The 27,371-nt window shown below is 35.1% G+C and overlaps 2 protein-coding genes across 2 annotated transcripts; both read left to right on the plus strand.

Annotated features, from left to right (window-relative positions):
• The first annotated feature begins 992 nt into the window (after positions 1–992).
• On the plus strand, positions 993–10,888 carry LOC149419696 (trypsin-like). Its single transcript, XM_089637525.1, has 9 exons — positions 993–1,099; positions 1,214–1,320; positions 2,810–2,936; positions 3,311–3,450; positions 4,716–4,822; positions 5,264–5,416; positions 5,960–6,053; positions 7,164–7,301; positions 10,709–10,888. The coding sequence occupies exons 1-9, from the start codon at positions 1,027–1,029 to the stop codon at positions 10,886–10,888; spliced, it is 1,119 nt and encodes a 372-aa protein (XP_089493651.1). The 5' UTR covers positions 993–1,026.
• A 12,929-nt stretch (positions 10,889–23,817) lies between these two features.
• Positions 23,818–26,850, plus strand: LOC149419697 (uncharacterized). The gene is made up of 2 exons (XM_089636993.1): positions 23,818–23,849; positions 24,917–26,850. The coding sequence occupies exons 1-2, from the start codon at positions 23,838–23,840 to the stop codon at positions 26,762–26,764; spliced, it is 1,860 nt and encodes a 619-aa protein (XP_089493119.1). The 5' UTR covers positions 23,818–23,837; the 3' UTR covers positions 26,765–26,850.
• Positions 26,851–27,371: the final 521 nt, after the last annotated feature.

Here is a 27,371-nt window from a genome sequence, read left to right on the forward strand (position 1 = left end):
ATATTTGCAAATGTATTTTCTTATTATTCATCCAATCGAAAAAATAATTTAATTTGCATTTAAAGATTATTCTATAGTATTTATTTCTGAAAACGCTCCTTCATTATTCTTATCTTGGCGTTCAAAGGCGATAGAAAGATAACCTTTTGCAAAACACAAATGTTTATGATATGGAATATTTCATATTATTTCAATTTGTTTCATAATTTTCTCGGACATAGAAAACACTAGATTATGTCTCTCCTCACCGTTTGGCAAAACGTTAAAATATTAAGTATACAGGTATGAAAATAGTATTACTAAAAATTGTCGTTAAGAGGAAGCTACAAGCCAAAAATGTGAATATTCTTGGTACCTACACCTTATATTGTAGGTAATAGGTATTAAAATCGCTTGACAAACGCAGTCTAGAAACGTTCGATTTCAAACACAAAACTGGTTTTTATTTATTTCGTAAATAATTTTATAATAAAGCAAAAAAGTAAATCAAGTGAAACTGTCACAAATAATTTTAGCTATAATACTGTATATTTTAAAAGTTGTTTCCTTTATGCGTTCATACATTTCTATTGAAAAAATATTTTTTTATTAGTTTACATTTATATTTTTATTGAGTAATTAATTTTTTTTATTTGTATTCTACTCAAACGAAACGATAGGAAAACCTTCAATTTATCTAAAGCATATTTTTTTGTATTCATAATGTACACCAATTCGATATAAAGATTAATCAAAATAGTGATTTAGCATTAAGCTTCGCCTTAATAACACGTTCAAAGTCGTTTTCGAAGATGCTAAAATGCTGGTTTAAACAACAACTTTTCCACCCTTTGGTCTGGCTTTAAAGCTAAGTAGACTTTTGAAATGTGAAAAGTTAAAGTCCCGGTAATGGTAATGCTAATATAAATATTAATTATTTTCAAGCAACTTTAATTTTAATTCAATAATAAAATGATTACATTATTATTAAATCAGTGTATTTAAGACATTGGTAAGAGTAGCTCGTACATTATAAATGAAATAATAATGTACTTCATCAAAACCGTATTGGTTTTGTTCGTGTTTTTGACAGCAGGCGTTTCGGGAGAAAATAATGAAGGTATGTCAAATAAGAATAATAGGTAATCAAATACCATATCGACTTTGATTAATACCAATTATTAAGCCATTTTTTTCTTCTTTTTTACATTAAAAATACAATAACGATATTTAGGCGATCCCTGCACCGATATCAAAACAGGTGAGCCTGGAATCTGCACGATAATAGGCGACTGCGCTGAGGCTTTGAAATCTGCGATATTTAACGGCTCCATGCCACAGGTACTTTTTAATTTTTTTTTATGCAAACATTACGAAAAAACATACGAGTTTCGAATAACCTGACAATATTTGAAATTATCCTACTACCACCACAGTAAGCGAAAAATGTTGTCTGTGTTGTGATGGAGGACTTAGCCAGCCGAGGCATTGAACACATTACGCCTGGGTGGGACCCAAACGCGATGTCAACTCAGCCCCGATCGGTCAGTTTATCGAAGTATTTAATTTTCTCTAGAACACAAACAAGCATAACATTATACAGGGGGATATGGGACATATTTGACTTACTTACCAGTGATTTCTGACATTATATGGAATCAAAAATGGAAATGAAATTTTGGTCTTCGGTGACATTTTCAACGTTTTTTTTCAACTAAAAACAAAGAAAATCAATATGTATTGAATAGCTTGGGTCGATTCGAGGGGTTGAGCGCTTACTCGGCTAGTGACAAGTGGAAGGAAAAAATATGTTTGAAAAAAAAAGAAAACAAAAATCTGAAAAGTCAAAGGAAACCAAAATTTAAATAACATTTTTTACTACAAATAATGTCAAAAACTATTGGTAAAATTCAAGTACGTCCCTCAACACCATATATATTGCGAAAATAAAAGTAGGTAGGTAAGCCTTTGAGACGTACGGGGGATATGTCCAAGATCGCCGCCCCGTTGTTGTCGTTTGTGTCTCAAAGTACCGTAATGAAGAGTTCGCACTAACTAATTTACATAATTATAAAATACAGCTAAATAAGATTTTTTTCTTACGTGGTGGTAGCATTCTATCTCTGTAAACAATTATTGCCTTCCACACAGGAGGCCACGAGGAAAATGATTTTGATCAGGGCCTATGTCATCTTTGGAGTATCTGTGTGGAAGGACTATTAAGGAAAGGAAAGAGAAGAAGTTTCGTGAAGAAGGGATATAAGGGTGGTTAGGAATCTGGGGGTTCAGTGTATCCAGTAGTAACGTATGACTCCATTCCTCCCACTGCGGTGAAAGGCAATGGTTTGAGAGAGTCAGTCTGGAGAAGTGAAAGGGTCTCTCTCAACTCTGGGCACTGTAACAACGCAGCTGGTGGGCAAACGCATCCGCAAACTGTATAAGGTCGATCAAAAAAGACCTGGATAGACCTTACCCTATGTTCCCATGCAACCCTGCCAAGTCAGCAAACTTTAGCTAACCACTTGGGGTGACTTTTAGCAGAAATGTTTGTTATCCAATGAATTGTTCCCTGGGCGGCAGTTCCCATGCCCGCTTCCCAAATTGATGTCTAAAGCTTCTATCCCAGCCTCCTTAATTTAGCGAACACGTTGTTCAAACACCGTGATATTGTTGGTGACTCTTAACTCTAAAAGATGACCTGGTTATAGATGATGTAACTTCCTATGACACATTATTTGATGTGTTATATCTTAATTATTATTAAACCTAGTGGTCCTTGTGTAATGATGATTTCACAACACATTTGTAATTTTTATGATAATTGTTGTAGGTCTGTTCTCATCTGGGAACCCTGCAAATAGTTTGCTGTCCCCGTACCTCCCCAGTCAGGACCAGCTGTCTGCCACTAGCTGCCCCGTATATCAAAGTACAAAAGACAGGAAGTAAATCATGGGATCGTAAGTGCATCAGTTATTTATAAAAGATAAAATAAATCATTTGATGTTACTACATTCCCTTGGCCATTTCAATTAAAACCACAATCACAACATCTAAACGCAAATGGCTAGCCATGGGTTAGCAATTTGGAAATGATGCCAACAGGCAGTACACCAAAATGTACCCTGGAATGTAGAAGCAGGCTGAAGTAAATCTGGTCAGATTACATGAAAACGCGGGATATTGGAGCTGAATTCTCAAGACTACGGGCTGGATCTTGGGTATCGAATAGAGATATTCCAAGAAACCTACTCACATTATGCTAATCGATACTGTTTAGCACTATGTATCTACATTACAGGTGAAAAAAAGATTTTGATACTTTTTTTTTCAGATTGTATCGATTTGGCTGACACAATCTTCCCCTGTGAGAAATCCGGGGAAAGGTGGGTCAGGGAAAACAAATGTCCCGGAATTCCCAGTGAAGGCACCTCTGATGACGGTACAGTACCTCCAGGAGAGTTCCCGCTTTTGGTTTGTCCTGCATCCAATTTTATTTGTTGTCTTCACAGGGCGTAGTATGCAAAAATCCCAAAATGAAGTTTTTGACCCAGGAGGGTACTAATGAGTATAATGTAATTACTTAAAGAGCCTGCAATGAAGATGTGGGCACATTCAAACCACCCAAACCACTGCTTTGCTCCCTTCACTCGTTTGTGCCCCAACGAGTGGCGGATTAACATCTTAGTGAAAGATGGCTGAGCCGTACTAGGCTGACTCGCAAAACTCGGTGAATATTACTTAATTACTAAAACCATGAACTTATACGAAAACGAAGATGCACCACAATATAATGTAAAAAATTCAATAAATCTATCTGTGTGAAGCATACATTTAATTAGGATAATACTCATAATACTTATAACGTACCTACAATAGGATAACATCCTTCTTGGGTTAACAACATCGCTTTCAATTAGGACAGTACACATAATACCAATAACACACCTATGAGAGGATAACACCATTCTAGGGTTTAAAATATCGCTTTCAATTAGAATAATACTTATAACGTACCTACAATAGGATAACATCTTTCTTGGGTTAACAACATCGCTTTCAATTAGAACAGTACACATAATACCAATAACATACCTATGAGAGGATAACACCATTCTAGGGTTAAAAACATCGCTTTCAATTAGGATAATACTAATAACGTGCCTACAATAGTATAATATCTTTCTTGGGTTAAAAACATCCCTTTCAATTAGGACAGTACACATAATACATATAACATACCCATGAGAGGATAACACCATTCTAGGGTTGAAAACATCGCTTTCAATTAGGATAATACTCATAATACCGATAACGTACCTACGAAAAGATATCACCCTTCTAGACATAAAAACGTGGCTTTTTATATCTATATAATACTCATAATACCCATAACGTACCTACGAGAAGATAACACCCTTCTAGGATTAAAAACATAACTTTCAATTAGGATAATACTCATAACGTACCATCAAGAGGATAACACTATTCTAGGGTTAACAACATCACTTTCAAATAGGATAAGAAAATAATAAATCAATTCGGACAAAGATGGCCATCGTCATCATCATGAATTATTATTCTTTTTAGGTTTTTGGTTAGGTTGGGTGTTTTTAGTGAAGTAGCTTTCAACAAAATGCATCCTTGCAATGCTTTTAAAAATGTATTTAGTCAATTAATTGCAACCTCATTTCGAGGCCATTATGAATATGCATGCATGAAGTTTTTGATTTGTCCAGGTGAGCCTGGGTAAAGGGGACTTTCCTGACATTCATTGGAGGTGTACAGGATCCTTCATCAGTGATCGATGGGTCCTAACCTCCGCAGGGTGCTCAATGTTTTTTGGGTAAGAATAAATTAGCAATTTTCGTTTGTCTTCGTGTATATTAAATCTGAGATCACAATTGCTTGTTTGCCTTTGACAAACAGAATACTAAAACAAAGCTTGGTTTTTAGGTTGGTTGATGGTTTTCGTACGCAGCGTGGCATTACAGCTCTTCGTGCATTCACCTACATATTACGCGTCGCATTATTTCCAGCCTTAAAGGTCCTCAATCAAATCCAACCCAATCAATCGTTTTAAGACTTTTAATATGATTTCCATTAAATAACATATTTTCGTAAATTTGTGGGTTAGGGTGTTTTTTGTCCAAATATCGATGATAAAATCATTTTTAAACAAACTTTATTTATAATGACAAAAGCTGGATTCGGATTCATGTCCTTTTACCACCATATTTCTGATGTTTACGTCCGATAAAAAGGCAAAATCAAAATTCTTTTGCAGCCCCTTGAAGTATGCATCACCGGGTGGAGACAGCCCAGAACCCAACAAGATCGCCCTAAGTGACATTTATTCTATAATCGAGAATATTCGCCATCCCGAGTACAACCTAAGATCGAAGATAAATGACATTTGTCTTGTGAAGATAGACAGGAAGTAAGTATACGATTGTTACTTAAATTCTAAGTTCTGCAAAAATAAGAATGATGGTTTAGATTCACGTTTTGACATGTAGGTATGTACTTTTTTGTATGTGAATACCGCACAAGAGTCCCAACTTTGTTGTTGATGAATTGTGAGGCTGAAGGTAGTTTGAATGGGAAGGAGGTGGGGTAAAGGTAGCTATTGAGGTAGCTGGCTATTCAGATCTGGTCACAAACACTGCTTAAGCCGTTTCAGGCAACATTTTAATTCTGAATTATGGTCTTTCACCAGGGCGACACTAAGAGTATCTACTTATTTAGTACGTTTCACTAATAAGCTATGTGTTATTTAAAAACAACTATTTGAGAAACAACACATATCAATTGTAAAATTTATGAACGCCAACCTCCGCTTTATAAAAAAATATGTTGCGTATCACGTGGTAGATATTCGTAATTTAAATAAATTTTATTTAACTAGTGACACTTCTTCGTGTGAGGATTCTGCCTCTTTCATGATATTATAAAATGGATAACTTAAATTTACAATCTTTAGCGCCGGACACGCTGCCTGCTTGCACACCCATATTCCTTTACCTGATGACGGTTTTGTGTACACTGGAAAAAATAACGACGATAGGCTTCAAAAAGTGAGTGTAATCATTCTGATTATGATTTTCAGAGAAAACTTATGCAGCATCTAATTTTTAATTTTTGACTATTACGATAACAGACAATTGAAATCGTCTTGTTGAAAGTGGTCCCAAAACCAAGAAATATTTGAGAAAAATGTATTATTTTTGTTTTAGACCACATTATTTTAATTAAACTCTAACCGTTTTGGAAGCACCAACATCAGCGTCAACTAATCAGTTTTAATATCTCCTGAGGAAAGAAGGGTGCTTCCGAAACCGGAAGAGTGTAATTAAAGTTATAGTGGTCTATAACAAAATTATAATTTTTTTTTGTAAATTATGCGAGCCACAAAGTTAATGCTCATTACAAATATATAATTTCAGCATTTATGCAAATACACGTATTTCATGCGCATCTATGCTATGCATATTTCAAAGACGCTTAGAACATTACCCAGAAGTCTTTACTTCTCACAGACATATGAATATAGTCTATGGTACTTCTAAACATTTGTTTTGATTTTATGAATGAATAATAATATTTTGAAAAATTACCTCAAGGACGCTGTACAAATCTATATAAATAAAAATGTAAGTGTCAAAGTTCTTCACAGATTGATTTGAATTTGGCACAGCAAAAAATTGACATTTGTATACGTGTGTTTTTATATACCTGAAGATGACACCTGTGACAGGTAAAAACAGCGCCATCTATGGGAAGTAAAAACAACACGCTCTCTTGTTTCTCTGTCTGCACGCACAGACATATTAAGGTTTTTTGGGTCACCTGTGACATGTAAAAAGTGTTTTTTTAACAAACAACGCTATCTGTTGGAAGTAAAAGCATCACCAGCTATTGTTCCTATATCTGCACAGACAGACTGAGCCGGGTAGCGGGGTACAGCTAGTTTATAATAAATCTCTACGACGATATGTTTCATTACTATCTACAGACTAGTTAAAAGAGTTTTTGTTAAAATAATCTTTCCTTTCTCAAAAAATTGAGTAAGATTTAGCCAAATGGCTAGTACGCATTCAATAAAAATAATACAAAACAGCAGTAAACTCTAACTCATAAATGATTCTAAAAATATTTTTGTACAAAACAAACATTTATTTTTTTAGATGACCATGGTTAAGATCTCCCATGCAGAATGCTCAAGAACTGTTAATATGATGGCTTTACGATTGACCAATGATACCATATTTTGCTGTAAAAACGTTAAGCCACTCCGAATACTAACAAACAAATGTCAGTTTGAGGTAAGTCATCTTTTCACAATTATTTAACTGGAGTGTAATAAAGCTATTACATGAAGCTACTTACATTGTGATAGCAAAATTTAAAATATTCCTTACAAGAAGCAAAAGTTAGGTCTAAAACGATTGCAAGACGTTTTAGTGAAAAATTTAACTTAATGTTATTAATTAATTTGGAAAGGCAGGTACGGGTACCGCCGTCCCGGCAACCATTCATTAGTTAACCTTCACCTCTGCCATAGTTCACTCCATGTGGTTTGTTAGTTGTAATTTAGTAGGGGTGCTAGGGTTTTTATTTATTTTTTATTTATTTAATACATGTTACATTGTTTTGAAATTTACATAAAGTAGATATAATGAATCACCATACTATACTAATGGTTAATGGGGTGAGGTTTGTCCGGGTCTTAGGGGCGTCTTACTGCGTGGCAGGCGGGATCGGAAGAGACTGGTTGAGGAAGACCTTTTGCTCTCTCCTGCAGGACTCTCTCTCTGAACATCGTCTTTCACCGCAGTTGGAGAGATGGATTTATAAGTCCGTGCTCCTGGACACAATAACCCTCTACATTCCTACTCACCCCTCATACCATATTCCTTCCAGGAATACCCTCTCATTCCTTTCCTATAAAGATCCTCCACATAACATCCTCATGGATGACATTAAATTTAATTATTTTCCCTAGGCCCTCTTTTGTGGAGCTTTGTAAAAAAAGAGAAAACCTAAAAGCATGGTGTTAAAAAAGATGTTTTTAGATGAAAGACATCTGAAAATAATCATCCATCACCTCTCTCGGACACACCAACCCACGAAGTGACCGCGGCTAGGAAGGCTACTCAGTATTTACGTAGGACCCCCTCCACTACTCCCCGGATGGAATTCCATGATGGCCGCCGTCTCCAACCAATCACAGCCCAGCATGTCACCTTGACTTTCTTATCAAACACTGATAACAGATTCAAATGTGATTAATTGTGATATCATCAGACTAGATTTACGGAAAAATGATGCAAGATATAACTACGAAATAAATATCAACATCAAGAAATGATTATATACTAATTCAATAACATGAATAATTATATCTAACTATATTTGTTACCCTTTGGGAAATGTTCAAACCAAAGATATTTAACTTCAAACCCAATATGAAAATTTGTATAATTATTTATAAAATAAATAAACGGGACTGCGGGAGATGGTTTTGGTAGATTGAACTGACTTGGTGAAAGGTATCATATTAAAATATAACTTTCCTCTCAACAAGATAATTGCAGAGAGGAAAAATACCTAACCACTTTACTCCTCACGAAAGAGGATAGAACGCCTCCGAGAGGGTTCGATTTGAAAACGTTTTATAAATAGAGAACCGAATTCCATACAAAGTCAGTTCAACAACTACCTCTGAAAGAGAATCCTCTCTCCTGAACAACCATCTCCAAGTCTCCAAAAGTCTCAAGAAATATTTTCAAGTGTTTTATTCAGTAGTAAATTCAGTTTTTCCAAGTATTAAATTCTTTTCGTCAGTTCAGATCTGGAAATAAATTCCTCTCTGATCGTGGCTTTAAACTCTACCACGAACTTCTACAACATCTGCAACCTCTACCAAGACTGAAAACGCTGACAAGTGTACCCAGCTACCTTCGTATCTACAGTTATTGTACGGACAGTATATTGTTTCGTACAATATTGATGGAATATCTTGAAAAACTACGAATAGGTTCTGTTAAAAATGAGCGCAGGATTTAATTTTTTATTTTTTGATCTGATGGTCGTACTTAAAAAAGTGTAATTTTAATATTTTCATTAATAAATATTATTGTTTTTAAACAATCTAATACTAACTAACTAACTAACTAACCATCACGCCGTTTCCCCGCAGGGGTTGGCAGAGAGGACGGACCGCCAAACAACTCGGTCTTGGCACACACTTCTTGCCTCATTCACATTCATACATCGTCTCATACATACTCTTCTATTATTCTGACTCTTGACATGGCCCGACTCGAGTATCTGATTCACTTGATCGTGCCATTTCTTCCTAGGGCGTCCCTGACTTCTGCTACCATTCGCATTTGCATCATATATCCTCCTTACACTCCTATCTTCGCTCATTCGCTCTACATGCCCAAACCATATAAGCGTCCCTTTCTTAATCTTACTCATTACGCTTACATCAGCCTTGCACTCTTTGCGCATCTCCACATTCCTCACACGATCAAACATGGTTTTACCACACATACGCCTCAGGAATCTCATTTCAACAGCATTCAATCTACTTTCATCCTTTCTTTGCCAGTTGCATGCCTCACTTCCATACATCAAGGTAGGTACCAGCACTCCGTTGTGGACTGCTAACTTCGCTTCTTTGGACAATTTTTTGTTAGCGCCAACGGCGTTCAGTCCTCCATTAACGGAATTACATGCATTTACCCTAATACCGTATATTTCAAAACGGTTCCAACTGGTAACAACATAATTATGACGTAGAAAACGTCATACTGACGCTACTGACTAGTGAGACGGCTGTCACCGACGCGACGTTAGCTGGCATATCGTTCAACGCCATATTTGCTAACAAAATCGATCACGTCGTTGTGGCAGCTTATCAAAAATTGCACATTTTAAAACGTGGTAGAAAATTTGTTGAGCAACATAAAAATAAAATAAAATCGTTATACCCATTATTTTCCTAACATTTTCATATGTTTGTATAACTAAACCTGGACAGAGCTATTCGTGAACAATTTTGAAACCGAGGGGTGAAGGGGAAGATATATGAAAAATGCCAAAAACTATTTAAATTTTTTTATGTCATTCCATTCCTTGTCTCGTCAAATACACAAAAAACATAAACGTCAGTACACAAAAATCATAAAAAAATCAGACAGCTATGCAAAAGATAATGATAAACTGACAAGGCATGTACTTTTTGACACCAAAAAGGTAGTTGATTAGTTCATGAGGTATTTAGTTATGACAAACAACTTTTGTTCCTCCAAGTTGGAACGGAATCAATTGATCGCGTTTCGATCGTCCATTGATGGTGTATACAATTTCTTTCAACTTAAGAGCTTAGTTAGTTTACCTTCATTTAGTTGTTTTGGTTAAAAAAATCGACATTGCATGAAGTCGTGCATATTGACAACTTATTCGACACCTTGGAGGTCTAGTTAAATTTTGTCTACCGACAATCGCAATCCTGTTTTGACCTTTCTGAACATAGATGACGAATTTTGTCAATATTGTATTGACCTAGGACTATAAGGATCATCGGTAGTTACGTCTATCGATCTGATTTTGTAAAGTTATCGATTTCATTGTGTTAGACCCACTGAGCCACAAATCAACCACGAAATTTTTTAATTTCTTGTTTAGCTCTGATTAACAAAATTGTATTTTTTGTTGACAGATGAGCGCCGGATCTCCAGTGCAGATTTATAATGGGAATAGGGTGGCTTGCACCCATCTTCTAGTTGGAATCATCAGCAGATCATTCGGTGAATCCTGCAGAGATGACGGACATTTTATAGCAATTTTTACCAGGGTTGTTCCTTACGTCTCGTGGATAGAGGGAATCGTCTGGCCTTAGAATAAAAAGTATAAGAATTTTACAATTATAACAGATGACAATTATAACAGATGACAATGATAACAGATGACAGTTATAACAGATGACAATCATAACAGATGAAAATTATAACAGATGACAATTATAACAGATGACAATTATAACAGATGACAATTATAACAGATTACAATTATAACAGATGACTATATTTTTTTCAACTTTTGGTGGCAATCACGCATACACACGCAGACATGCACGTACACGAATTTCACTGAAATTGGATAAGATTACAGCATTTAATGTACGAAATAAATGTCTATTCTACCCAATCGGAATTTGCGCAGTTGTTATTGCGCTTGAAACCAGTTCCAGGGGGAAGGTTAAAAAAGTTTAATTTGGCTACAAGAATTGAAAATAGTCGTATTATAGTAAAAAAACTACGTTAAAAACTGTCGAAATCGCGTTATATTTATTCTCGTTCACCTGGTCAATGTGAATTGATGGGAAAATGGACCTTCTCCTTCTTCCCATCAATTAAACTCAGAATGGAAGGGGCTTTCATCAAACCAGACCACTATATGGTTCAACTGTTGTCCGGACATGGGGAATTCAGGGGGAGACTTCACAGACTCTCCCTGTCACCCCATCCCAACTGCGCCTGTGGCAATACGGACCAAACCGCCGAGCACATTCTGTGGCACTGCGAGATAATGACGGATGCGAGGGATGAATTACTGAGAGGCCTAGATGTAATCACGAGACCGGTTTGGAACGCCGATCTCGTTTCGAACAAGACAAATTTCGAATGTCTGAGGAAGTATGTTAAGTCATGGGTTGAGAGATGGCCAGCTTTGAGAGTCGCTGACTAGAGTAAAATCAATCATAACCTGGTGTACTTGCTCCTGACTTCCTTGACCATGATTTGTATACTCTTTTACACCCTCGCCAGATTTTGCTGATAATTGTTCTTCACCCAGCTCAGATGATAAACACCAGACCCAGCAGCAGCAGCTCCCATCTTTGTGGATACCTTGGAATGACAAATAATATATATATTTTTTTTTTGCTATGGAAATTGTAGCTTCTACCAATTCTCCGTTCTTTCATACTTTTGTTTTATTTTTGCTTCATAATTTTCTTTATAGTTTCCTCACATTTCTCTTTTGCTTTCTTTTCTTATATTTTGTTATTCAGGTTATCCACCCATATAGAAGAAACCTTTAGGGGCAACACGAGTCCGGGATGAAACTGAACATCAATGTTCTGTCAATGTCCATTTTCCCCACAAGGGGGTGGATAAACCTCGTCCCCTCATACGGCCAAAGGACAGACCCCGAAAACAGGATATCCACAAACCTACCGCGCCTCCCCCGAGGACAGTAGCAGGTTTGAGGGATGGTCGGTCGACCTTAGGGAATCTTCCTCCCCGCCTCCGACGACTCGACGCATCTCTCCCTAGGGTCTTCGGGTATCCACTCCCCCATCTCCCAGTTACACTTTCTTCAGGGCACCACCGAGAAATCGGCTAAGGGGAGCGGTCCCCTGACTTCGTAACCGATCAACCCAATCACCAACTGACTCGCCTCGGGACCGCCGAAAAGAATGTGGATTATTCCTCTCCGGACCAGCACCAGATGTTTTTCGTTTGTACTTTTGTTTTATCTAAATTACTATGCATATACTATGTAGACAAACAGTCTACACCAGTTGTTTTTATTTATTATTTATTTATTTATTTATTTATTTTTCATGTTCTCCGTAAAACGGCTATTCACCAATACATTATGGAGAAGATTACAAATTAGACAAAAAGTATAGCAAAACACATAAAAAGGTCAGTTTCACTACTTTGTGACATACGTCAAAAGATAATTGTTAAACTGCCTGTAGGTTACGTTTAAAATGTCGATGGTCAATGCAGACTCGTTGAGCAGTTCAGTCGCTCTGTTGACTGGTATGAATTTTATGAATGCCTTCGGGTGAAAAGAATACCATAAATATAAAAAAGCAAAGAAAAGTTATCATTTTACAATAAAACCCACGCACAGGCCTTGCCTTCGTGCTTTTTTTTCATTAAATATTTTTATTTATATAATTACAGCTGTTCCACTATCAAGCAAAATATATATCAAAAACTTTCAAAATATAAAAAAAACTTTTTTTTTGTATTTTAACTCAAACGAGAATGAATATTTTTAACCAAAAAACCTCTCTCGATTATATTTGCATAATTTTTATGTTTTTATTTTATTTACTAGCTGTACCCCGCCACGCGTTGCAATGGCTCAGTCTGTCTATGCAGATAGAGAAACAATAGTGCGTTTTGTTTTTACGTCCATCAGATGGAGCTGTTAAAAAAAACACCTGACGTTTGTATATAATATAGGTATATAAAAACACACACGTATTCGAATGCAATATTCTGTAAAAATTTCAAAGCAATCGGTAAAAAGCTTTCAGAGATTTAAGATTTTGAACAAACGGACATTTACATTCTCATTTATATAAAATAATAACATAATGTGAGCATCAGATAAGGATTTAAAATTAATTACCAACCGTCCAATAACTGTGTACAATAATATTTAGGAATACAACAATAAGTTGGTATTTAAAACGCAAACAATAAAAACAAGAGACAAAGTTTGGGTCAAGTGAAATTTAGTAAAGTTCCGGGGGCTATCGGGGTTATTATATTATGGTTCGTAACGTAAATATCATCTTTTGATTTTTTTTAGACATCTTCGTCCATAAATTCTCTTCCCGTAAAATATCGTGAGAAGGGCTATTTGTAACAGAAAATACATTAAACATTGTGCGTCAGTACTCAATTAAAAATCTTACGTTGTCTACTAAATTCGAAATTAAGGACCTTAGGGTTATACTTGAGTGTAAATTAACTTTCAACAAACATGTCGACCACATATTCTCTATGCTTGGTTTTGTTATCCGTGCCTGTAAACATATCATAGATAAACACTTCAAAACTCTGTATTTCTCGTTTGTTCACAGTATTTTAGAATATGCATCGCAGATGTGAAACCAGGGCTACGCAGTTCAGAAAAACAGAATTGAAAGCGTCCAAAAAAGATTTTTAAGGCACCTTAACATTAGCAAACTTCTACAACATGCAGACAGTAAATTGCCGAAGATATATACGGATTCAGTAATGTTATTTAAAATCGCAATTAATTTACTTGATAGTCCTGATCGTATTCAACGCTTATCATTCCATTTTACAAATCGCACAACACCAGACAATCACTTACCACTAATCTCTCTCTTTCCAAGACCAACTCTAAATACATTTCTTTATCTACTGATCTACACATTCATTAGACTTATATTTTTATTTATTAGCACACTTTTATTTTTATTATACTTTTATAGTGAAGTACTGCCCATCTCACTAGGTGTGGAACGCCTGTGTTGAGATGGCAATTTACATAGTGGTTGATAATAACATAAAATCAGTATTTTTTGATTTTTTTTTTTAAATTATACAATTCAAGAATGAATGTAGACAGTGGAAACGAAGCAATAATAATTTTAAGTAATTAATTAATAAAGTTTCTGTTTGACCAATAGGCGTATTATATTCTATATCTATTACTAATCCGATGCCAAATCCACTGCCCAAATTCAAACATGTCAATAATATAAACTTTTCAATACGCATACATATACACACATACAGACATATAGACTTACACACACATTACACACACACACACACACACACACCTATATACTACACGCGTCACCTGATAATTCAGTAATAAACATACCACTTATCAGACATTATAAGGAAACATATCATAGTTACCCAACATGTAATATCTAGTTCCGTTATATTGTTTCATCACTGTAAATCATGTACTGTTTGTTTCTATAATATAAAAAAAAATAAAAAAAATAAATAAAATGACATTGACATCTTTGACTCGAATCTACGGGACTTAAACTGACGAAAGCTTAAACTACCTTCTCATCTACTCCCGTCCTTCGCCTCTTTATCCTATGCCCCCCCCCCCACTTTTATTTTTGATTATTATTGAAGATTATTAATCGGCTAAGTTCCTCGACTACGAATTCAAAGAGTTTCGAATCCGGCTAGTTGTTTATAATTAAGATTAAGAACATTAAAAAAAATAAGTTAAAGAGTAGTATATTATTTTTGGGATGTTATGCCGTATTGCACTACCTCCTTCTTAAGCTAAAGTTTCTGAGAGCAGCGTCCATCATCAGGGCAGATGTGACAAGGCCGTGAAAATCTCAAATCACAGGTAAAGATAGGTTATCCCCTAGCTTCGGCAGCCCGCGTGCACCGCACACATTGCTCACAATGATGCGGCGCTCCTGACCAACGTCATTCCTGCCTTCTGAACGTGGTCGGCAAATCGTACAAAAAAAAACAGAGATCGAGAAACCTGGCTTATCAGAGTATCAGATCTGTAGTGGAGTGGACTCGTTTGGCGAGACGACTATCTCAGCAAAGAAAACGAAAGTTCTCACTCCGAACGGCGTGTACAATGAAATATAACAATTATGTGGGTATATTACACAAGGCTAGATCAAACTATGCAAGAAGATTTTTTATTTGCATTTTTTTTCTCACAGGGATCTCAAAAATTGCGTAGGTATGATTATTTAGATAACAATCTCATTTTTATTTTTCATTATTACTTTCTATCAGTGTCATGGCTTGAATATGGGACAGTTAAAGTTATATTGCGAACTTGTGTGAATAAATAACAAATATTTTAAATGCGTAATTATTCACGTTTCTGCAGTTTGATGACACAAGTGTGACAAACAAACAGTTTTCCACTTATTTTCTACATCTCTTCGCAAATCATTGTTAGCCTGATGCTTCTATCAAAATTCACACTTCTTAATAATACTTACTGAACGATCTGGAAATTGATTGATTTTTTTTTTGTAAATTTTTGGGAAATCTATGGTTCATTTTTTTTAATTTTTACATCACACGAAAAATACAACGACTTATAGATTTCCTCTTTGTGTTAAGAAATTAACAACATTAACCCTTTCAATACCTACCAAAGTTTTTCTTCAGGAACATGTAGAAAAAATTTAATATCTCTTGATTTTGTGAAACAAATCGCCTTGTATTTTGCGTATAGCTTGGGAAGGATATTCTTTATGGCGTCTTTATATTTATGCATGTTACACTGTAAATTAATATTTTTTTAACTAAGCACTTGTTTGTGTGGTAGGTTTTATGTTTCGAATAAAAAAACTCTCTAAAGCCTACAAATATTTTTTTTAAATTAGAAAAAAAATGTTTTTAGAAAGCAAAAAAAAATGTTTACAAACAAATATTTGAGGTGTTAATCAAGCATAAAATAGTTTTATATGTGGAAACAAAATTTCAGTTTTTAAATGGTTAATAAAACAGAATTACATTAATCAAAAACAAAACCACTATATAAAGGTTAATAAAACAGAATTACATAAATCAAAAACAAAACTACTATAAAATGGTTAATGGGACAGAATTACACAAATCAAAAACAAAACCACTATATATTATAATGGTTAACAGTACAGAATTACTTAAATCATAAACAAAACCACTATATAATGGTTACTAGAACAGAATTACATAAATCAAAAACAAAACCACAATATAATTTAAACCTCGTGACCCAGCGAGGCTCACAATACCAAATAATGTTTTATAAAAAAATTCTCCTATTGTAACAATAAAAAAAACAATAATAATAATAATTAATTTTAATTGGAAGACACTATACCATTCAGAATTGAAAAGTTGCTTGAAATGGCTTTGGACGTGTTAGGTGACCAGATCTGAATAGCCAGGTACTTCCCCACCTTACTCTTCTTCATCTCATTTCTCTCCCCACTACCTTCAGCCTCACAGCACACCCCGAATTGTGGATGCCATAGTCTCACTAACTCCAGACGGCTGAGATCAGTTGGGACTCTTATGCAGTTTCACCAAAAAAAATCTTCGTTATTCGGAAGTTATATAAATAATTTTCCGCAATATTGAATACCAGCGGGAAAAAAATTTGGGCAAAAGATGTTCTCAAAAATTTACTAATTTTAAGTAACTTTCTAGTACATTTTAATAACACGTAAAAAATGTCTCTTTGACAAGTATCATAATTAAATAGTTAAACACAACCGGAAATGTATTATTTAAACCGTCTGACAAATAATAATATATGTTTTCTCTCGCCAACTAATTATTATTATTATTGGAAGTAAATTAATCAGGTTTTGAACCGTCTGATAGCAGTGAGCACGGGATGTCAGATGTCGTAACGGTGAGTTTGGACTACACGACGGTTGGAACAACGGCCAACGGCTAATGGGAGTAAATTGAGCCATTCACCTCTTTTTGTTTCAACGTATTACGAGAATAGCGCGTGACGCGTAACTACTGATACAGTCGATTTCGACAAAGAGTCCGCAGTGAAGACCTTTTAAAGATCTGTTTATTAAAAATTCATTAATTCAAATCATAAAAAAAAGAAAAGTTCCAATTTCTAACTGAAAACCGCACTCGACTTAAATACATTTATCGATGTCCAAAATTAAACACTTCCTTTGCACAAAATTACTATACATACCAAGGAAGAACCTTTTTCAATCAACTCCCTGGGGAAATCAGAATCATAAACAACAAAAGCCAAGCATGGAGCATTTTGAAAAAAATATTTTAAAGTTAAATGATCAAAAAATGAATAGTTAATATTCTACTTAAGAAGCAACTTCTCCAAATATAGTATGTATATTAATAAAAATATAATAATAATAATTGTCTTTATAACAGAAACTAATATCATCATGTTTTTATTTATATATTATAGCTACTATTAGAACATTATTTTACTTACAATATTTTTTTTCCTTGCTTCTCTTGATTCTATATATATATTTACAATAACATAATGTACACTCCTCTTCCAACCACATGCGAATGCTTCTCTGGATGAGTAGTATTAAATATTGTCATTGTAAATTGTAAACCTTATTACTTACATGTACTTTTTCCTTTAATAAATAAAACTAAAAAAAATTAATGCCGAATTTTAATGCAGATTATAGGCTATCCACCGCTTACACGCCATGGTATAAGTAACAGATGGTTACTCCTTCAGGTCTCTCACAAGTACTCGATTTATTTTTGATAAAATGACTACATTTGTTATAAAACGCATCCAGACCCCCAATTAATACAGACAGAATTTAAAAAAAATCTGATTCCAAATACTTATGATTCAAAAGTAGGGAATAACAATTTCACTGTCACCTTTATTAATACAAGCCGTACTATAGAAATGAACTGACAGTTAAAAAGGGACCTTTTTTGGATTTTTGGTACTAATCCCTTCTACTAACCTATGCTAACTATACTTCTATATGTTACCGGAAATGAACGATATCTAGAAAGTGTATACAACTCCTAGGAAATGTATTCAATTCCGAAATTATTCAGGAAATGCATAAAATATTGTTTTGATTTTTTTTTTATTTATTTGTGAATTTGTGTCTGGAAGATGTATAAATTTCCAAGGAATTGTATATAATTCCAATATCGTATTAGGAAATGTATAAAAAGAATGCTTTCTGTAATAAAACGCGTTGTTTTATTTGTTATATTCTTATTAAGTTCAACTTTCATTTGGTAAGTAATCAGTCTGTTATTGAAGTAATTATAAATGTCACAATATTAAAGTAAAAGTCTTTATTTTCTTTTACTAAGTTAAATGTAAACGAGGCAGTCCATATGGCTATTTATTTTTGCAAGTTAAGCTGGAATGGCACTTGGAAGTAAACAATAGTTTATTTTTATAGCACAGACATCTTGCTGTAATACAGTTCTTCTTGCAAAGGCACTTTTTAAATCCTTGGCCGGTTTCAATGGATTTTAGGTTAGCAACTGACTGTAGTTCAATCTTCGTAATCATTTTAGGTTTCCGATTGCTATTTTGAAAATGTATAGATTTTCTAGGAAATGTGTCTAATATAATTTATGTCACACATTTCAGTGCGATTTTAGGAACTACTTACATTTCCTAGGAATTGAATATTTCCGTTAACGTATATACTACTAACCCAGTGCAATCGTCTGAAAACAGGTATCTTTAACTGTTATTTTCATTTCCTACAGCACGGCTTTTATTCATAAAAGATGGCGGTGAAACTATTAAATATTTTAATTAAGGTCGTCGGTGCAAGCTTGTTTTTAGTGCAAGCTTATTTAGGTTACATGAAATTTTCAAAATTGGAACGGATATTGAAAATTGGATGGAGAGTAGGAACAATTTTTTTATCTGCATACTGCACAAGAGTCCCAACTGCTCAGAACCATCTGGAGCCAGTGAAACCATGGCATCCCCATGGTCTCACTGGCTCATGGGTATGGCTTATGGGCTGAAGGTAGTACGGAAAGGAAGGAGATGGGAAAAAGGATGGTGGGGAAGTACATGTCTACTAAGATCTGATCACCATACACGGCTTAAGTAATTGGTGGTCTAATACCAGGGCGATACTAAGAGAATCTTTCACTGTGGAACGTGCCGCAAATATTGATTATAATATTTAAATAATTAAATTGTGAAATAAAACAAATCATTCGAATTATATTAACATGCGCACGCCTTGATTTGAACCCGCGACCATCGGCTTGCAAGTTGAGAGCCTTACCCCTAGACCTCCGAGGCCGTCAAAATTTTATTCAAAATGTTTAAAAAATTTTAAATTTAATAGAGTGAAGATACGTTTCAGAGATAATGCGCGTAGTTTCGGTGGACTAGGTCCAATGGACACACTTTAATAGGCCGTTTATATAAGCTATTTCATTCAGACACACATATTATTTGAATAGATATTTCTCGTCAGCGGTGCTGCATATTATATTGTTCGATCAGTATGTACATAACCTGTCTTGTATTTTTATAATGTCGTTGGATAGTTGTCGTAATTTTTCAACTTAACTAACATTCGAAATTAAAATTTCTTATTTCGAAAGGCAATGATCCTGAGGCATTATTTTTTTAATAATTATATTCAGTTTCATAAATCTTACAATAATCATAATATCCCGTGATTATTTAGTAACTTCGTTAGTTGCAATGTTTTTTAAAAGTTCTTGTAACACGAAAATAAATTGCCTTCCAACAAACTTTGCTGACGAAAGTTTGCAGATTACATCCAAACACCTTAAAACTTTTTTTTTATATTAGTGAATAAAGTGTGACGCGAATATGAATAGTAGAAAAAATCGAATCAATCAAGTGAACCAAAAACTTGAGTCGGGTCATGTCAAGAGTCAAAGTAAAGGAAATGTATGTATGAACGTGAATTTAGCAAGGAGTGTATGATAAAACCGATATGTTTGGCGGTTCATTTTCTCCAGCTTTCCCTACGGGAAACGTTGTGATGGTACTGATGACTACTACAATAATTATAAGCGCAAATTGCTCGTAAAATGACGGAGGAATCTGCCAAGAGAGAAATTGGACACCCATGTTGAAGTAGACACATTTGTCAACTAACCACTGTTCCCTCACGAAAAAAAAGATAAGAAAATATTGCAAATTTATTAAGAACCTCTTCAAATTCTTTTTAACCCGATTAAAAACGGGATTGCAAGCAGTTAACGAATGAATTTAAAGGTATCCTGATAATCTTTTTTTTAATACCAATGTATTGTCACAATTTCCGAACACGTGTTCATAAAAATCAAAACATTTTTGCATTTCGTTATTAAGAAAATCGCAGGCACTTGAACACGTGTTCCAGTATAATTTAGAATTTTATAAAAAAATATCAGGAAGCCGCCTGCAGTTCCCTTTTTATTTATTTATTTATATAAACGCCTAAAAAGGCTTTTAAATAAAAGAAATACATGATGCAGTGTACATAGGAAAATATCTGTACTATACAGGAGATACTGACAGTAAATAAATTTAATCCATTGTAAAGTAGGTACAAAATACACAATTGTAAAATTGTGATTACAAGTATAATGAGAAAATATTAAGAAATAATGAAAAAAAAATAATAATTACTAAATATGAAGCAATATTAGTAAAACGTAAGAGTAACATAAAGTGATAAAGGAATTACAACAACAGTACACATAGGACAAAACAATAAAAATAATTTACCAACGCTACTCTAATTTGTAGGATTCGACAAAGTGTTGGTATAGATTATGCTTGATTCTATAAATGGAGACAATAAATAAACCAATGACACCCCCATCCTATTGCATCATATTGGTCAGTGAGTGTGTCTGATAGTTGGTCGTGTATGTATTGCAGAAGAATGTTATATTTTGTCTTGTATTCCTATTCGGCACATGGAGTTTTATAGTGGCAACGATGTCAGGACTATCAATTAAGTTGTTAATGACTCTGTGTAACACAACCAGGTCTGAAATAATTCTCCTGTCAGACAGTGTTATTAAATGCAATAAACCGGTTTACCAATAATTTGCAGAGAATTTTAATAAATCTATATTTAATTTTTTTTTTTCCTTAAGTTTTCACATTTTTTTCAGTTAATCCCGGAAAGCAGGATAATTCATAATGTCCTTATTTTGACTTGTTATAACTAGATCTATTTATGAATGCATACCTTTTTCTTTCCTTGTCTCATTCCCTCAACATTTCCTCTTCCACGTGATATTTCCGAACTAGTTCCGGAGTTCCATAATAACGACTGTAAATTGTGAATCATTACGAGTAAATTGTCATAGATTCAATTTTATTCCAGTAGTTTCCATCGCGCACCACTGCATGTAAGCGAAATATTATATGTATTTTTTTATTAGCACTTTATTATACAACGTATTGTACAAAGTTATACACACTCGTCATACGTCCTGGATTAATATACAACGTATTGAACAATTTTATGCATTCTCGTAATACGGCCTGAATTATTCCGTGGTGGCAATTTCTAGCAACCAACCAATTCCTGGATATGATTTATTTTCAAGTCCAAAAGTATTATAGTGGTTAATTTTTGGGTTATTTTACCGTGTTGCGCTACCTTCGTTTTAGCCAACGTTTTGGACAGCATTACAGTGTTCATCACATCTGCTCTGATGATGATATGTGGGGGTATTTTTAACGAAATTAAGAAGTGAAACTGGGTTTTGAAGAAACCCACGCTGTGAAAGGGAGGAACACGGAAGAAGGTAAATTATTCCACGGATGCAACAGGGAGCATAACAGGTAGTAAAAACAATCACTTCTTATAAATGGCAGAACTCAGCAGCGAACAAGTAATCTTGACCACATGTTACGCGTATTTCCAGCTATGCTATAAAAAGCTTCTTCTTCGGAGCACCTTACATTGAAAAACCAGCATGAATTGAGCGTTATTACATATTCACGAGGATTTGATGAATAAAACACAAAAAAATCACACTCTTTACTCATTACACCTAAAATGCAAAATTCACACAAAGAAAACAGCTTTCGCCCAGAAACAGCTCTCAATGCAGCTATATGCAACTTATAACAGCTCTCTCCCAAAATGTTCAACTCACTGAGCATTGAGACCAGGAAATCGAAAAATGTTAATCTTTATACCATAAGTGTTCAGAATTGGTTATTTATAAAGAGAAGGAACATTTTTCAATGAAAGCCTCACATAATAAAAACAATTATTTTTTTACTACTCATACTTAATTCAAATTCTAAAAAAAATATTTTTTTATCTTTATTTCTATTCTTTCAACAAGTAAAGTTATTTATTTATTTTGATTTGGATAAAACAAAAGCTTATAATAAGGTTATCAATTATAAATCTCCTCATTATATTAATACCAGTGGATCCCTCGCAATGCTTCACTATTGCTAAAGTCTTTCTGAATTCTTCCACCATTTACCACTGTATACCACAATGTTTAAACTGTTAAAAAAACTACATTACATTGACTTTAATTCAATTCAGTATCTCATTACGGTGCAGAGGTATTACATTAAGTATTCCTCAGACATCCCTATTTTCTTCTACCATCTAAACATCTCTAAACACTCTTGGCACTAATAACAAAAAACTTTAAAATTTTCACCAATGTCGATCGACTACTTTTTGAGTCTTGCGAGCTAAAACATAATCAGGCTGAATTTTTATATTTTAAGATGTTCCCAAACGTTCCAGATTATTCCCGAACTATCCACAATACTCCTGAATGTTCCGGGATGTTCTGGAGTGTTGTGGAATGCTCTTGAATATTCTCGAATGTTCTGGACTGTTTTACGAAACTTCCAGCCCTCAAATCTTCAGAAGCGCGCCCTTAAGGAAAAACGGGAACCTTCTTCATGGATGGGGGATAGAGGGCTGCCACACCATATAACTCACTTGATCGTACTGGGAATCGTTTCTGAAACCAGTCCCAGTACGACGGTCCGTTTTAGCGGCACGCACATTGTACAATTGTACACTTACTTTTATAATATATATTGATGTTATGTGTAATAAAACAGTGTATTTAATAATTAACAGGTATTAAATTAAATGTATTAATTATATTCACAAATTTCGACTATCATAATACGGGTATGTGCCTAGTGTGATAGTCTAAAAGCATATAAAAAACCATGCGCAATGACTTATTATTAATAAAGAAAAAACAAATAAATCATTCCCAAGCAAAGTGCTCTCAGCACATGAAACCGTCCGATAGCAGAGGAATCTATAACACATACTAAAAATGAAGATTGTTTTTTACATTAACGATATTTCAATAATAGCAAGCAAAACAAAATAATATTTCCATATCTAGTTTAAATTCTACGTAACCCCACGCAGTTATGAATGTACGTTCTCCAGTATTGTCTGGGGGAGTCTAGCCAATAAACAATTATTTTCGATTGTATAAAAAGGATGTAGTGGGTGAAAAGTGTATCAGTCACCCAGTGGTGGTCATTGGTAGCGTATCTAGAGAGCTAATATGAGATTCTTGGTGAGATATTAAATTTATTTCGTGTAACTATAAACATTAAATATATTTCATTAATTCAGTGTACGTTTTTGTCTCGTGTTAAACAGTGAATACCGCAAGTTAAGTTTAATACAAATTAAATTTCAATTTTGTGAAGCAACTGACCCATAATGATATAATAACAGAACTTGAAAAGAACTTTCACAGAACTTGATAACTAACGACCAAAGTGTATTCCGTTTTTAAAATGATAATATTGAAACAACTTGTTATCAGAAAACTATATTTTCGGAAAAAATAGTTTTCTTGAAAAAAATAGCATCCTCGTCTTGGTCGCATTAATCGAACGATTGCAAGTTTTTCAAAATAATAATACATATTGTTTAATAAGCTGTCAGAATTCTGTTGATCCGTTCGCTCATATCTGACACATAAGTTTAACAGTAATGAGTAACTTAAAATTATTCAATCATTTTATCTATCAAATCAAATATGATGGCCTCTGTCGTCAGGGGTAAAGGGTCTCGATTAGATATCCGAAGGTGGCGGGTTCAAAATTTAATTTCACGAATTTGTTTAAATTTCAGAATTTATCCTTTTAAAATAAAAAAATATATAGTATATCAGTGGTACGTTCCAGAGTGGAATACACTCTCAGTATCGTCCTGGTTTAAGGCCACCATTCGGAATTGAAACGTTACCTGAAATGGCTTGAACAGTGTTTAGTGACCATATCCTTCCCATCTCCTTCCCCCCCCCACTACCTTCAGCCTCACAATAAACCCCAATTGGGGATGCTATATTCTCAATAGCTTCAGACGTATTCAAATTAAAAAAGGTGCCTTAAATTTGTTTATATTGGTAGCATCGATGACAATCATGTTGGTGAAGTTCGTTTATTATTAATATTTTTTTTAATTGATTCGCGGTGTCATCAGCAGTGCGATTAATATAAATATTACAAGAACTTCGGGCTAGTTTTTACAAATAACTTAAATGAATAGACAGATATAATACATAAAGCAGTGCGGCGATAGAAAAAACTATAAATTATCAATGAAAGTAATTTTACATTTCTCTGTCTATAGGTTGTACTGGCGCTTTCTGCGCTCTTGGTGGGAGTATTTGCAGAAACGACACCAGTCAAAGAGACTAAAGAAAAGGCCAAGGCTGTCACTAAAAAATATAATAAATCGGAAGCCAGTAAGCAACAGGAAAAAAGAGGACTGATCAATTTTGGATACGGCCACCAAGGATCTTCTGGAATTGAGTTTTCTGGACACGGTCTGGGTTCAAGTTTAAGCAGCAATGGTTATGGAAGTCAAGGAATCCATGCCTACGGAAGTCAAGGATACCTGGTCCTTGGTAGCGGATCTCAAGGAATTGGTGGCCATGGGGGTTCTGGTGGAGAGTCCTTAGGATTTGGTGGTCATGGCATTGGTGGACAGGGTGGGATTGGAGGACACGAATCAATTGGGTTTGGTGGTCAAGGATCTTACGGAATCGGTGGACATGAATCTTTCGGATATGGTGACCAAGGATCTGGTGGAATTGGAAGCCAGGGAGGATTAGAAGGACATGAATCTATAGTAATTCTTGTGAAAGGTTCTCAGAACAATGGTAGAATCAGCTCCCAAGGAATCGGAGGACAATACTCACTCAATTTGGGTGGACATGGATCAGAAAACCTAGGAAATATTGGCTCTCATGTGTTCGGTGACCAAGAATCTGGAGCAATCGGTGGTCAAGGATATCAAGGAGGCTTTGGAGGTCAGGGATTTGGAGGACATGGCGTACAGATTGTAACCCAGACTGTGGGCGTACCTCAACCTTACCCGGTGCCTGTTGACAGACCTGTCGCAGTACCAGTAGCTGTTCCCGTAGACCGTCCATACCCAGTATCAGTAGCAAAGCCCTACCCCGTTGCAGTGGAGAAGCTGGTACCGTACAAGGTTGATAACCCCGTGCCATACCCAGTTAAGGTGCCAGTTCATATTCCCGTTATTCACAGAGTGGGAGTCCCTGTTGCAAAGCCTTACCCAGTTCCCGTTGACAAACCTTACCCAGTAGTAGTACCCCAACCCTACATTATCGAGAAGCAGGTTCCAGTTTATATCACTCAACATTCTGGATTGAGTTCGGGATCAGGTTTGGGATCCGGTTATGGATCAGGTTCCGGCGCTGGACTTGGAATTGGACATGGTTACGGATCAAACTCAGGATCCGCATATGGATTGGGACATGGATACGGTTTAGAATCTGGATACGGGTCTGGATATGGGCTGAGTTCTGGTTCTGGTCTGGGTCATGGTTCTGGTTCTGGACTTGGAATTGGACACAGTTATGGATCAAACTCGGGATCTGGATCCGGATACGGATCGGGACATGGATATAGCTTAGATTCTGGATCCGGATCTGGAAACGGGCTGAGTTCAGGTTCTGGTCTGGGTCATGGTTCTAGCTCTGGACTTGGAATAGGACATGGTTACGGAACAAGTTCAGGATTGGGATCCGGATATGTATCAGGACATGGATACGGCTTAGCTTCTGGATCTGATTCTGGTTCTAGTCTGGGACATGGGTACAATTCAGAATCCGGACTGAGTTATGGATCGGGTTCCAGTTCCGGAGTTGGACATGGATACGTTTTGAGCTCAGAATCTTCTGGATCTGCATCCGGATATGGATTAGGACATGGATCGAACATAGTTTCTGATCACGGGTATGGTTCTGGATCTGGTTTAAGTTCTGGATTGAGTTCTAGTCATGGATACCAGTTGAGTTCTGGATCTGGATCTAGCTATGGATTGGGGCATGGATACGAGTCAGCATCAGGATCTGGTTTAAACTCAGGCTCTGGATATCATTCAGGCTTAGATTCAACATCACTAACTGCAGGACAAGTGTTCTCTTCAACTTACTATGGCAAACATTAAACTCTGTGTTTGCGTTTTATGTTTTGATATTGTTATTTTTTTGTATATATGGAATGTTTCAATCTGTGTGTTATTAAATATGTTAAGAAAGCATGTTATATTGATGTTATCGTGTGGATGTACTTGTAAATGTAAATGTTATATCATTTACACAACACAATGTAAATATTAAAAGAATCAAACTGTGCAATATAATAATAGGAAATGAATAAATTAATAATTTTAACTCGATTAACCAAATTGAATTCTTATTTTATTCTTTTATGTTAATTAAATATAAATATACTCTAGTCAAAAACAACTCATTTTTAATTGTATCAAACTTCGACTGAGAGCTGCCAACTTTATCTTCAATTATTAGCGCACATTTTGGCTGCTCTCTTTATGAATGTTTACAATCGTAATAGGTGAATCAAGAGTGGACTGTAAAAATTAATTGTGAATTTTGAAGTTGACACCACTATGGTTGGAGATGGTGAACATGGAGTAAGGAAGGAATCCGACTTACCACTTTGATGTTCTTCAAAGATGTTGATGGTTGTTTTCACTCACAAGAGATAACATAGGAGATTCAACCTGGATATTATTCCATAACATCCAGGTTGGA

The sequence above is a fragment of the Hesperophylax consimilis genome, chromosome 11 (assembly GCF_061612785.1).
Source record: "Hesperophylax consimilis isolate HC1 chromosome 11, BYU_Hcon_1.0, whole genome shotgun sequence".
NCBI classification, from domain to species: domain Eukaryota; kingdom Metazoa; phylum Arthropoda; class Insecta; order Trichoptera; family Limnephilidae; genus Hesperophylax; species Hesperophylax consimilis.